Raw genomic sequence first — 13,819 nt, 5'->3', positions numbered from 1 at the left:
GAATATTAAAATAATTTTGTATTAATTCTCATAAGTTTATTAAAAACATAAGTAGACATGCTACATCCATAAAATACACAATCATCTGTGGACTTAAAGTGGATTTAAAGTTTTAGGTGATATGTGAAGTCTAGGATGCTATGGAGCTTTGTACCAGAAGTTGCTATAAGCTGTACAAATTATATACACTTGACAGTAAAATAGGCACGAGTACTCTGTTGACAAAGCGTACACACGAGAACTAACACTACTGTTCGCTGGCAACATGTCTGTCTGTAAAAGTTAGCATTTGGCTTACGAACAAGTTCCATGGAGATCAGGGTCATGAAACATGCTTCAAATATTTCCTGAGCATCTTCCAGTGAATAAGCAGATAGGAGTGTTTTGATTAAGGACATATGGGATTTGGCTGTAGAAAAAAACATAAAAGGCCAGCTGCAGAAATCTTTGCTGTGATTTTATGCTGATGGAACAAGGCCATTTCTTCTGGGTTTATATTTACTATTTTGCCTACACGCCAACCTCATCACCAAGGGAGCATTTCAGGAGAGTGTGCTAAAATATAACAAAAAGTATAAGAACACACATTTACAGAATTCACACCTTTTCTTCTGACTTGTAGGTGTAGGGCACACCATCCTCCCATAAATGGTGTGATTTGTCCTTTCACTTTGCCTCCAGCATTATTGATTGTTCCTCTCCATCAAGAATGTATTCACTGGTGCAGCTGACTGTTTCTTTTTTAGCTCTCACGTATTTTTGTAGGTTGGACATCTTGCCGGTGGTTGCAGGTGTACAGAGAGGGGAATTCTGTCCACTCTGCTCTAATATATATCTCTTTCTATCTCATTCACTCTCATAGGCTCCCTGCAGGCCTTCTGTCTGGCAGATTTCTCCCATCAACATTTCATCTGTGGGGATTTCAGCAGTTGCTGGGGCCAAGAGAGTCCGAGGGACGGCTGAGGAGGAGGGCAGAAGAGACCCAAGAGCATTTAATGGAAATAAATAATATATAAGAACAAATTGTGCTAAAATCAAACTTGGAAAGAGATTTTTTTCTGACAGATGTAACCAAGGGATTTGCTAAAATATAGTATTAATGAGATTTTTAAAAAATGTTGGAGCAGAGAAAGGAACAGTCTTGCTGTTCTGTCAGAGTAGTATATGTATATACGGGCTGGGCACGTTAACGCATTATTATCGTGTTAAGGCAATAATTAATTTACACCGACAATAATTTTATCGCACGTTAACGCAGTTTTTATTTTTTTATTATTATTAGTTTGAAAGTCCCTTGCTCGTTATCACGACAGCAGGTGAGCTGCTTGCTTGTTAATGACGCAGCCTATCAAACAACTCAAACAACCCAAACCAACATCTGCACCCTGTGTTCAATGGTGCTTTACGTTACCTGGTCTGTGCTTGTAAAATATCCACCGCTACTTGTAACATCATTTCAAGTTTTTAACCGAGTGAAGTCTGTGCGAGTGAACACACCCCCATCATCCCAACCCTACTGAACACTGTTTCTGCTGCGCCCTGATAAAAGATACCTGATGCTGATACCTGTTGAGAAAAAAAAAGATAATTGGACTCTGATGGTAACTTGTTTTAACAAGCTAGATAAAAGGTAATGCCCTGGCAGTGTCAAATAGCTTTGGTTTAATATTTGATTTGAATACATTAATGTTTAAGTTGAGATTTACAAGAAATATTTTATTGCTACTGTGTAAAGGGAATACTATTGGTAAAAAGCACCTTATTTGTTTAAAGTGTTTGCAAACCACATGTTATTACACTTGTGTATATAGCAGTACATTTAAATTAAAAGTGTGCAATACACTACTTTAGAATTTTACACGTAACAATGTGATTAATCGCGATTAATCCCAAGAAAATCATGTGATTAATCGCAATTAAAAATTTTAATTGTTGCCCAACACTAAATTTAAGTAATGTAAAGATTAGGTTCCAAAGCATTGATTTGACCTCGACTGTTAATGCTTTACTGTGCTTTGATTTGATCTCCAGACATGCAGAGGTCAAACAGTGGTGCTTTGAGCAAAATGGTGCTGAAAATGACAATGCAAGTGTACCATTTATCATCTTATTTTAGATTGTTAGCAGGCTGACATTCACTAAAGTACAGCTGAGGCTGATGGGAATGTCAGTTTTGCTAGTATTTGGTCATAAACTCAAGTATTGGGCAAATTACCTGACTGGCTTTTGATCTGATGATGGTGCTAGATTAAAAATCAGGGGATCAAGTTATTAAAATTAATCCTGACAGGGACATAAATATTGGTTGTATTGGTTACATTTTATGGCAATATATCTAATAGTTGTCGAGCCATTGCACTCAAATGTCAACCTCATGGTAGCACTAAAGGAAAACTCAGGGGATCACCAAAGTCATTAAGACCAGTTCTTTGGTAACCATGAATGTCTTTATGAATATTCATGGAAATCAATCCAATAGTTGAGATATTTCTCTGTCTGGATAAAAGTGGGGGGGAATGGAAAAACCACACAGTAATATGCTGAAAGCATGATCACTAATCAATTCTGTGTCTACATCTATATGTTTTAAGCATGATACAGCATTCATTTGTATGTGATGTAATGCTGACATTTGAATGGATGACGCATTGCTATAATCCCTCTGTTATCCGTCCATTTATCTACAGATAATTTAGGACTGGACCTAAAAATGTTTTTGTAAAGTGATCACCCTCAAAACTACAGACTTACAAACAACCACCAATCTACACATTTGCAAAACATTCCTTTATTATAAATAAATCTTCTTTTTGTATAAAAATTGGCATGCTTCAACCATGGCATTTTACAGGTTCACAACCCAAGGCTACAACCCGGTTAGCCAAGACAGCAGGAGGAAACACACTCATCTCATTAAGCAAGGGCGATCCATCAGACAACGGTGAGACAAGAATGAAAAAATCGTCACAACCACAAAAATACTTACAAGTAGAGAATAACAACAAACATGTTTGAGTCTCATAGATTTTCTCTTACATTTCTCTTTTTAAATATCTTTTAAAATGTAATCTGTTAAATCTCTTTCCCAGCCCCACCTCTGCCCTTTTAGATATAATGTCTACATGGGTTCTGAGTTATTTTCTTTTTCTTTTCATTTTCATGATTTTTTTTTTGTAGTTTTTATTTTTTTAATTTTTTTTAGGTTTTAATAGTTACTCGGTCCACCGCAGTGTCCAATGGTATGTCACTTTTTTCATGTTGTCTCTTTTTTAAAACAGGTAAGTTCATGGTAGGACCAATGAGCTGTGAGCAGCGGGAAAGCAGGCACACTGACTGGCTGTTTATGTGGTCCCACCTCTCTGTGGTTTGATGTGGAACAATACAAAATGTCTCATGCTTGGATTCCATTGGGCGCTCTCGCCTGTCCGCCAGTTCTTCGGCCAATAGGCCAAGAACGGCTCCTTCTTTCAATTGGCGCTGCCCCAAGCCACGCCCCCCTCTCCTGTCCAATCCCCTTTCTTCATCTTCTGTGGTCCCTTTAAATGGCATGATTGCTGTAGCTGACATATGTCGTCTTAGTTGATGAAGCTGCGTGAATATGAAGGGGTTGGAAGATGGAAAGAAGTAAAGAAGATGGTGTGAGGTGGGAGGAAAAGAAAAAGAAATTAAACAGAAGAGACAGAATGGAGAAATGGAAGGGGAAGGCAAAGAAACAGAAGAGCAGTTGAGAACAGATTAGGCTACAGATGGTCACGTAACAGTGTCACATCCACAGTCCACCTGTGTTGTTGGGGCTTTTTGTCAAACCCATTATGTCTTGTGTCCCCTCGAGCGTTTCATGGTAAATGTCAATGTTTTTGCAGCAACCACAGGCCTCTAACTACACCATTGTTATACTCTGATGCTTTCATACAGCCCTTTTATTATTTCTGTCTTTGAGCAACACACTGCTAGAAAATTGAAAAATGTCTATATATTTTTATTATATCTATATATACATACTGTATATATGTATCTCAAAGAAAATATGAAAAGAAAAGACAAATGTCCTAAGCTTTTTATTGACCTTTTCTGAAGAGCACTCTTGAACAAACTGTCAGTCCCTTAAACCTGCCATCTGCCTGTCACTGTTAAAATTATGTATAAATAAATTGTTGCCATGGAACTTATTCATTTGCAAACTTTTCCCAAAGTGATGTACTAAGCACTTTAACTATTGGCTAAATTAATGAACTGTGACCTGCTTCCTTCACTGATGCTAATAAAGTGCTGACAGGATAACATGGTTTGCCTTCACAGGTCTGAAATCTATTATACTGCTGCATACAGTATTCACAGACTGTTCAGAAACACATGCACAGATTACGTCCTGTGTACAAACACCACTGACACACACACACACACCCCAAAGGACACACAAATCCACTTACATTTAAAATGAATCCAGTGACATTTATAGATTGATAGAACCTCCTACAAAAACATGCCGGCACACATACACACTCACGGCTAATCACACACACACTGAGGCACACATGCAAGTTCACACTCCTGTCATTTCATCTGCAGATTGCTGACACAGGAGAAGCAGCTCAACACAAAATAGAGCTGTGTGTATGTACCGGTGCTTCACTGTCAGAGCTCAGAAAACATTCACCAAACTGTCACTGTTGCAGCTATGTTGAAATGATAGTTTTACTTTGTTTAAGCAAAACAAAAAACTTCATGCAAAATGTATATTTAAGCATAAATGTGCACCACGGTTTGTTTTTGTTTGTATGGTGCTATTCCATCATGCAATTAACGTGAATATACAAATGTTACCCAATTCCTAGGAGGATAAGATAAACTACTTTATTGAAAGACTAAATAACTTCACATGACAGCTATTAGAGTGCACCATAAGAAGTGTTTCCTATTCTTTACTCAGTTTTAGTGTGTATGTTTGTGTGTATTATTGTGCATGTATATTATATATGCTTTTATGTATTGTTGCTATTATATCTGTTTTTATCTATCGTTGCTGCGTTCAAACTAATGACTGTTTCCCTCCTCTTAAAGTGAGCACTCCAGTGAGTCACAGGGTCTACCCCAGCTTTATATAGAGCATGCTCTAATTGTCCATGTACTGTTAATTATATACATTATTGTATATAACATAGCGCACGTGTATTTTTTTAATTAATTTTCAAAACCCATTATTAAACTTTAATTAAACATGTCTTACTCATCATTGGCCTGATAGCTCTTGCACACTTTAGCCTTGATCTTTGTGGATTTCTATAATAGAAAGGGTCTGATGATATCGTTTTACATGGTTTATTATATGTATAATTATAAAACTTTGTGTTCTCTTACTCACTGTTGGTCTCCATGCTCTCACATAGTTCAGTCTTCACCTCTCCGTTGGGCCGGTCTCCTCCCTTCTGGCTCAGTTTTCCCGACATGGCAGCAGCCGTCACGATTGCCTGTATCATCATACGTTTACATTTGCACACAGTTGATTGGAAATGAGTGCTTTTAGCATCGTATGAATCTACGCAATGTCTGGTTTCCTTCTTTAGTTTAATGTAATTCCGCATATTGTATTGTCAGATTTAATATCCTCATTTCATCAGCATACATCATAATTAACATCAGGCAAAGCATCAAATCAAACTAATTAAGATATGAAAAATGTTATGAAAATCGAACGCGTGGGACTCAAATGTTTCACTGCACATCCACCTCACCTTGAAGCTGCGTTTTCGTTTAGGTACGTTCTGCTCGGGGTGGAAGAGGATGATGTAGACCTTGGGCATGTAGAGCATCCCCAGAGACACGGAGGCAGACAGGCTGAGAGAGATGGTCAGGGTGGTAGTTTGGATGTACATCTAGGAGAGAGACACACAGAGAGAAAGAGAGAGAGAGAGACAGTCATTTATCACATTTCAAGTTGTCAGAGATAGTCTGTGCAATTGTCCAACTACAGAATATGTCTGATTACATAAAGAGAGGAAGGACAGATGGGAAGAATGGGATGACAGGAAGTACAAGATGGTCTAACAAGAGCAAATTTTGCAGACAATTTGTGTAGTGACAGCTACAGTGACATGCAGGCAGGTAGATCAAATGGTATATGAAATGATCGCACCAATTAAGTTGCATAATTACCCGTGTGCTGCAGAGCCTCTTTGTCGACAAATGTGAAATGATTCTTACCATTTTTTGGCAATGTGAAACACCAGCTGGGTGTGGTTTATTGCATCAGGCAGGTTGATAGTGACAGAAGTTACACTAAACTGACTTTCAGATGGGTTTTTCTAAGAGTTCGGATGAAGTTTGGCGGACTTGACACCCTTTAGCAATAGAAAAAAAGTATTTTACAGAGATTGAGCTGTAGGTGAAGTACAGTTTCTCTCCCCCCCAAAAATCTGTGCATTTCTGTATTTATGCTATTGAGAGTGAGTTACATGACTGGATCTGCATTGTCAAACAGACAGACAGGCAGACAGATACTGTCCTGTACATTGGATGGAAGATGGCAGGCACTAGTGAAAGGGTATATAGTCAGTGGACTGAAGTACAGATATGATGACATGCACTAGAAGCAGACAGTCATTGTTGTTATGTGCACCCTACTTAATTATACTATTTTATTAGACCACACTGATGCTGCCAAGTTGGAGGACAGCTATAATGAAACGGTCAGGCAGAGTCACATATACACACTACAGTGGACTGAGCACTAGTCCTCAGGTCCTTAGTGAGTTTCAGAGTGTAGTTTGGAGGAGGACAGACCTGACACAGCTGACAAGCTCTCAAGACATGGTGCTTATCAGGCAGAGCACTGTCTTCGGTATATAGAAAGAGACAGACAGAGGAAGGGGGGGTGTGATGGATGAAAATATGGAAAAGAAAAGCAGGAATGGAGAGCCTGGAAGGGAATTTCATAGAGAGGCATGGACGAGAGAAGGAAGGGAGGGAAGAAAAATGGAACAAAAATTCATGTTATGGGACGGGGCAAGTGAGCAAAAATGAAGAGGAATGTGACTCAAATGAAAGAGAAACAGTGACAAACTACATGGGACAGACACACTGATTGAGGCAGTGCTGGTAACTACAGCCTTGACAAGGAGGAGAAAGTAAAACAGAGAAAGTAATGCTGCAGTGGATGCACACCTTGGACAGCCAGAGTAACTTCCTTTATATTACATTGCTCGGTAACACTTTCTATGAAGGTCATCGCTATAATGACTTATGCATATATTTATAACACGATATAATGCGTCCATAAGACATTATAACAGTTGTTATAATCACTTACAAACATGCAGTAGGTGCTATAGCAAAGTTTATAACGTATTATGAACTTTTGATTTAATGTTTTATAACTGATAGTAATACCAGTTTATATGAATGTGCGGCAAGAATCTCCGACCATGTTCAATAACACATTATAACCACAGACTCTGCCTCGTTATGAATACACTTTAGTCACAATTTAGAATTAGTGATATAAAATGGAATAATAGCTTATAGTAATGTTTTAAAGTTATATAGCATGTCTTTGTTTGCTTTAAGTAAAGTGTTAAATTATCTATCCCTGTATAATATATTACAGGTGGACATACCAGTAATACCATATGAACTAATTATATTAATATTATATATATTTATATTATATACATAAAGTAACTTAGTAAGTTGTCAGTCTGGCAGACATGTGCAGTGTGCAACCGGTCTTCTCTTGAGCGATCTTTCACCACCCTGAGAATGGGTGTCCTTGATGTAATTATGTTGCTAAACTGCAAAATGTTCAAAATTCATACAGATTGTTCATAAAGTGAAGAAACATAAATAAAAGTTGTTTTCCTGCGCAAAATGTGTCACTTTACTTAAAGCAAACAATTACGTGTTATAAGGTCTTATAATTAGTTCATATGGTATTACTGGTATGTCCACCTGTAATATATTATACAGGGATAGATAATTTAACACTTTACTTAAAGCAAACAAAGACATGCTATATAACTTTAAACATTACTATAAGCTATTATTCCATTTTATATCACTAATTCTAAATTGTGACTAAAGTGTATTCATAACGAGGCAGAGTCTGTGGTTATAATGTGTTATTGAACATGGTCGGAGATTCTTGCCGCACATTGATATAAACTGGTATTACTATCAGTTATAAAACATTAAATCAAAAGGTGATAATACGTTATGAACTTATGCATGTTTGTAAGTGATTATAACAATTGTTATAATGTCTTATGGACACATTATATCGTGTTATAAATATATGCATAAGTCATTATAGCGATGACCTTCATAGAAAGTGTTACCCATTGCTCAATAAAAAGAATGAATGAATGAATGAATGAATGAAGGCTTTATTTTGGAAATGTAAAGTAAAAAATCCCTAATAATAACAATAATAATAATAAATAATAATAATACAGTAAAAGCTAACAGAATATATATATATATATATACACAATATCAACTTAACATGTCTGAAAAGGAATAGGAAGAAGCATAAACTTATTTAATCCTACCCTTTCACCACTACTCATTAATAATCATCAAATTGGCCTTGCCTTAACACATTATTTACACTTTGCTAGTACATGTATTTACACCAAAACATACATATTTATATACAGTATGTATATATCCACTACAGAAAAAATTATATAAATAAGCAAATAAATAAATAAATAAATCTATAAGAACACCTGATCAAAGCCCTTCTTCCTCCCCTGTACCTTGTGAAAACTATTGAAAAACATATTTCTGTACCACTTTTTGAACTGGGTCATGCTCTCTACTCAATCCGTTCTACACACAGCTTCACTCCACATTTAGAGACAAAAACATTTTATTGTTGTACACAGATGTTTTAAATTGCCCCCCCCCCCCCCCCCCCCCCAAAAAAAATTATATCCCCCACCGCTATTAAAAAAATTATTATTATTAGTATTATTATTATTTGTGCTGAGATCAGTGAATTTCAATGTTTTTGATACTAAGAATCAAGGTAGTGATGATTGTATACATTTATACGTATTGCCCCAGACTGCCGCACAGTAATTTAAATATATATATAATATGGAGGGTGGAATGATTTTTGGTCCAGAATGTGTATTGCCTTACTCAGTATGGAAATGCTTCTTGAAAGATCATTGTGTACATGTTTTATGTGAGATTTCCAGCTTATTTTGTCATCTGTTATCACACCAAGAATCTCATTCAACTCATTCATCATCAATTCTTTCAAGGTCTACAACATCTACCTGTCTCTGTACTTGAGCTTTTATGTAGCACTAAGGTTTTGTATTTTATGGTATATGTACTGTTATTTTACTTTGTGACCCCTAATCTGTGAAAGGTGCTATATAAATAAAGTTTACTTACTACTTACTTACTTACTACTACTATCACAATTACCAAATAACATGATTTTTGGTTTTACTTACGTTTAATGATAAGAAAGAAAGTATTACTTGAAAAGTCTGTCTACAGCAACACTTCCTTTAGAAGAAGGTATCTAATTTCTCAGAACCTCTCTTGACTCTAAACTCAAAAAGAGCAATGGCAAAGGGGATTTAAGTATTCAACAAAGATGACTGTGTAATGGTGGGAACATACATGTTTGTACTTCTATACTAACCCCAACCCTTCCTATTTCCTGGACCTAAACCCAAGGCTTTTGAACAAGCCAAAATGTCACCACTTTCCAAAAATCTACTCATTCTCAAAGTGTCATATTGGTCCTCACAAATATAGAGGAAGAAGAACACACACACCTGGCCTAAAGGTGTAAGTTGATAACATTGACAGTAGCCAAAGGGAAAGGAGAGTGCACAGCCAATAAACTGGAGGCAAATCAACACACACACACACACACACACACACACACAGACAGATAAATTATTTAAGTATTTAGGTCTGCAGCATTTAGTAAATATAGACCTTTCAGTTTAACATACATGCAGGATGGAACCTTAGTTCACACAAACAGTATGTATAAAAGCTTTACATGGAAAATACTCACAAAGCGTCACTTTAATTTCTTTTTTCTGGATGACATTCCTATGGTAGCATCACAGAGAGGGTTGGCCAGGGGAAAAGAGCTCTGCCGGCAGCTCCCCTGCAGGCTCTGATAGCAGTTTACACTCCACACGCTTCTGCTGACATTCACCTCAACCACAAGATCACACACAAACACACACGCACACACAAAACAAAGCACTGTACTGGATTGTGCAGTTGTTTGAGATGGATCACCAATTAAGCAAAAGGAAAAAGACTGCGAGAGAGAGATGCAGGAGAGAATTTGTGGATTCATTCGTACTTATACATATTGTTTCTTTCTCATGTTTCCTGCCAACAAATTGCACTCAATTGAATTATACTGATACAGGGATCAGTGAGTGGCTGTATCTGAGAGGAACAGATGGAGACTGTTTTCAGTAGGAGAGAGACGAGAATGAAATTGAGATAGAGAAAACAGATTGAAAGCGAGTTTGTGAAGAAAAAAGTGAAAATGGAACCTACAGAATAAAAGGCAGAATAGCGGTGAAAGTAAGAGGAAAAGACGGAATCCCTTAAGCAGTGAACTTGCTCTTATCAGACAGCAGCAAGTCTGCTGATAGCCGCTTCCATTACATCTAGCCTTTGGTCCAAAGTTGTGGCTTCCAGCTGTTATTTACACAAAGACACACAAACACACACGCACAGACGACTGAAAATGTCCTCCTCCACCCTGCTGTCCACAGCTGATAATGGATAAAATTGTGTGCATCAGAAGAGTGCTCTATTATCCCAAAAGTCAAACTCAGAAGGTAGACGATTAGGTACGGATGCTTGCATATAATGCGTTCCCTTAAGGTTTAAAACATTTACAGACTGAGACTCTCTGGTCCGCGATAGGAAGAGATTTAGAAAGAGAAACACAGGTGTAGAGCGATGACTGACAACTGGGGAGAGAAAAGAAGAAAGAGGACTGGAAACAAATAGAAAGAGGAGAAAAATGTAAGCTAGATTCTTTGGACCAGTACTTGGTTTAGGGTTGTGTTTACTTTTAGTCCTAATGTTAAAATAGTTTTGCTTTACCTAAACTGCTGGTCAGTGACAGTGCTGTGCTGATTGAGCATGATAGTTTCGATTGTCCTCTCCTGGGTCCTCATTTTAAAAACTGCTCATCTAAAGATTTGTGTTTACTGGACACCTTGTTATTTTTAAATTAGTTCTTAGGATGTTCTTATTCGGAACATATTGAATCACAACGATCACAAAGATTGTTGTTCCCCTCGGACCCAGTAGGCCACAAACAGCCGGATCTTCTCAGTCAGTGAGTGTCTGTGAAAGAGTTTGCTTTTAATGTGGATCTAGATTGAGCCACAGTGTTTATGGCATAGTTGAAGCCACTTTGATGATCCCACACCATTCAGACAGAGGTGGCTGTTTTGGTTGGTTGCCAGGGCAAAAGCAGCACATGGAGGATGAGCTGAACATATGTCAGGTTAATGCTTGGACTGAAGAGGATGTATGTACTATGCAACTTCTTCAGACATCTTGTTTTCTGAAACCATTTGGCTGTTTAATTCCTCAACCCCTCTGAGCTGCAGAATGACCAAAGCAGTTACAGTTTTGGGTGGAACAGAGGAGCAGCCAATGGTATTGGGTTTTGACATTATCAGATATTGTTATTAAAATCAGGGTATATTTGGTTAGATGTGATTAATTGGTATGCTAATCTGACATATAAAATTATGCCATTCGTATCACAAATCATTTCCTGACAGGAGTAACGTTTGGAGGGAAAGAGTGTATCTGACCAGAGTCAGAAGAGTATGTTTGATGAACCTTATGATGCAGGTGGGGGTGGATGTGAGAGGTCAGTTTTGTAAATGCAGCAGCATGGAAAAAGACTTGCATCTGTTCTCAGGGCTATATGAGCTCCATCTGTTCAGGCAGTGAACACTGCCATTTAGTGTAAGTCGATAACGCAGAATAACTATATGAGAATGTTATTCCTGGGAGACACGGCTTATCCCGAGAGACAGGCAGCTTGATAGTTCATCAATGAAGAATGACAGCTAACATGTGACGCCTATTCTAGGTTGGCTGGGCCGTACTATAAATGATTCACTAAAATAGAATGCACAGCTTTAAACCCTACATCAGAAGGAAATTAACAAAATTAGGCTGATCTAATGCAAACACTGCAATTTCCACCCACTGATATACACAGAAGGGAGCGACATATGACATGTACACATTAAGTTATGACCTAAAATATATGTTGTATAAGTGGAGAATGGCATTGTTTCTCTGCAAAATATGTGGGTTCCTCATCTTCTGAAATAAAAGGGCGCTATGTGCCTTTCACCAGCACTACTTAGCTTTCCTTAGAGGATCCACAGTTACTGCCAAAAAAATTACAGTGGTGTAAAGACGTAGTTTAAATCACTGCCTTTGAAACCCAGCTGTAAGGAATTTATTGAGTCCGACTAACACACTTGAAGCAGTCCGTGCGAACGTATACAACTATTCAGACAAGTACGTCCTCACAAATACTGTACGTATCAGATTATGCACTAGTTATAAGAACACATACATCACGGTTTCTTACGCTTGATGAACCAAGACACAAAACATTCTCAGTCATTACACTGCTTCTCTGATTATTGCATCTCCTTTCATATGTACCACAGAGCGAGAAAAGGGTGGCGAAATCAAAGAGCTCTGGCGAGCAACATGGCCAACATAGCCTCCTTCAGAGAAAAGGGGAGACAGAAAGAGAGAGACAGACTGTGTGGATACATCCTTTCATTTAAAGTATAGGTAAGTGTTCAAATTAATAATGCCACAAATTCTCTGTGTTCAACCCAGTAACCGTTTTTTTGTTGTGTGTTGCCAAGAGGCGGAAGGGTTGCCTGTTGTCATTTGTTGTGCGTTGCTGTGTAGAGAGTGGCATTGTTGATAATTAATAATTTTAATAATAATTTTCACATTGGAAAAACATCTGCCCTTCACTTGGACACTGCTGTGCGTTTGCATACAATTTGAACTCGAGTTCAACTCCTTGCTGTCACGGAGTCACTGAGATCTCTCCCCAGACGCCACGCAGCCTTGTCTCCCAGCTCTCGTTTGAAATAAGTGATTACTGGCTGCTTTGTTTCATGTCCCGAGTCAGCAAACAGAGAAAGAGTCACAGAGAAAGACAGAGTGGGAATAAGAAAAATAGAGGAGTGAAAAAGCAATGTGCACGACATCTTTCAATCCCAAAGACATCTTGAATCTTTTCATCTATCCATCCTTTACTTGTCATCTCCTCATCTCTGCCCACACTATCTCTAATGAGTGGCTGGCATTCTGCACTGCACTCCAACCTACCTAGTGTCTGTGAAATGTTTTCCTCTCTGCTCACCCCTGGTTTTTCAGTCGCTCTCTACATCTGGCTCTTACGCCAGGTTTCCACTGACTCTGGCTACAGCACATTACGGCTGCGCCACGGTTTTGATGCGTCCATAGCCAGGCATCAAGTCCACTGGAAGAGTCAGAGCATCGGAGCGTGCAGCCTGCCCCACATTATTTACTTGTCATTAATTTGTCCTTTTTATGCTAACTACTACCTTCTTCACAGCTCTATGTGACCCCGTTTCATTCCGTCAACTTCAGGCTGCATTTCCCACAAGGAGCATTTCAGAATCAGAGCATTTTGCCTTCCTGATTTTGCTGACATGTATAGATGTGGTCGATTTGGCGGCACCGTAACGCGCCGTAGCAGGTGTTATTTAGCCGTAAGTCTTTCTGAATTCTTTCT

At 38.2% G+C, this 13,819-nt stretch overlaps 1 protein-coding gene across 6 annotated transcripts in view; it reads right to left on the bottom strand.

Annotated features, from left to right (window-relative positions):
- Positions 1 to 2,766: 2,766 nt before the first annotated feature.
- The window catches only part of grm8a (glutamate receptor, metabotropic 8a), a 302,831-nt gene continuing 291,778 nt past the window's right edge, over positions 2,767 to 13,819 (bottom strand). For 4 of the 6 annotated variants that reach the window (XM_038738811.1, XM_038738810.1, XM_038738812.1 and 1 more), the window contains exons 12-14: positions 5,733 to 5,873; positions 5,363 to 5,468; positions 3,539 to 3,588 (exon numbers count right to left, since the gene is read on the bottom strand). In XM_038738811.1, the coding sequence (XP_038594739.1) occupies positions 3,539 to 3,588; positions 5,363 to 5,468; positions 5,733 to 5,873 (297 nt within the window). Of the gene's footprint in view, positions 3,589 to 5,358; positions 5,469 to 5,732; positions 5,874 to 13,819 lie in introns of all 6 variants that reach the window. The other 2 variants (XM_038738814.1, XM_038738809.1) reach the window with 2 other exon arrangements.

Source organism: Micropterus salmoides, unplaced genomic scaffold (assembly GCF_014851395.1).
Source record: "Micropterus salmoides isolate LMB-PRFRI ecotype aquatic unplaced genomic scaffold, ASM1485139v1 Ms_hic_scaffold_23, whole genome shotgun sequence".
Classification (NCBI taxonomy): Eukaryota; Metazoa; Chordata; class Actinopteri; order Centrarchiformes; family Centrarchidae; genus Micropterus; species Micropterus salmoides.
This window is presented reverse-complemented; position numbering and strand designations above follow the sequence as displayed.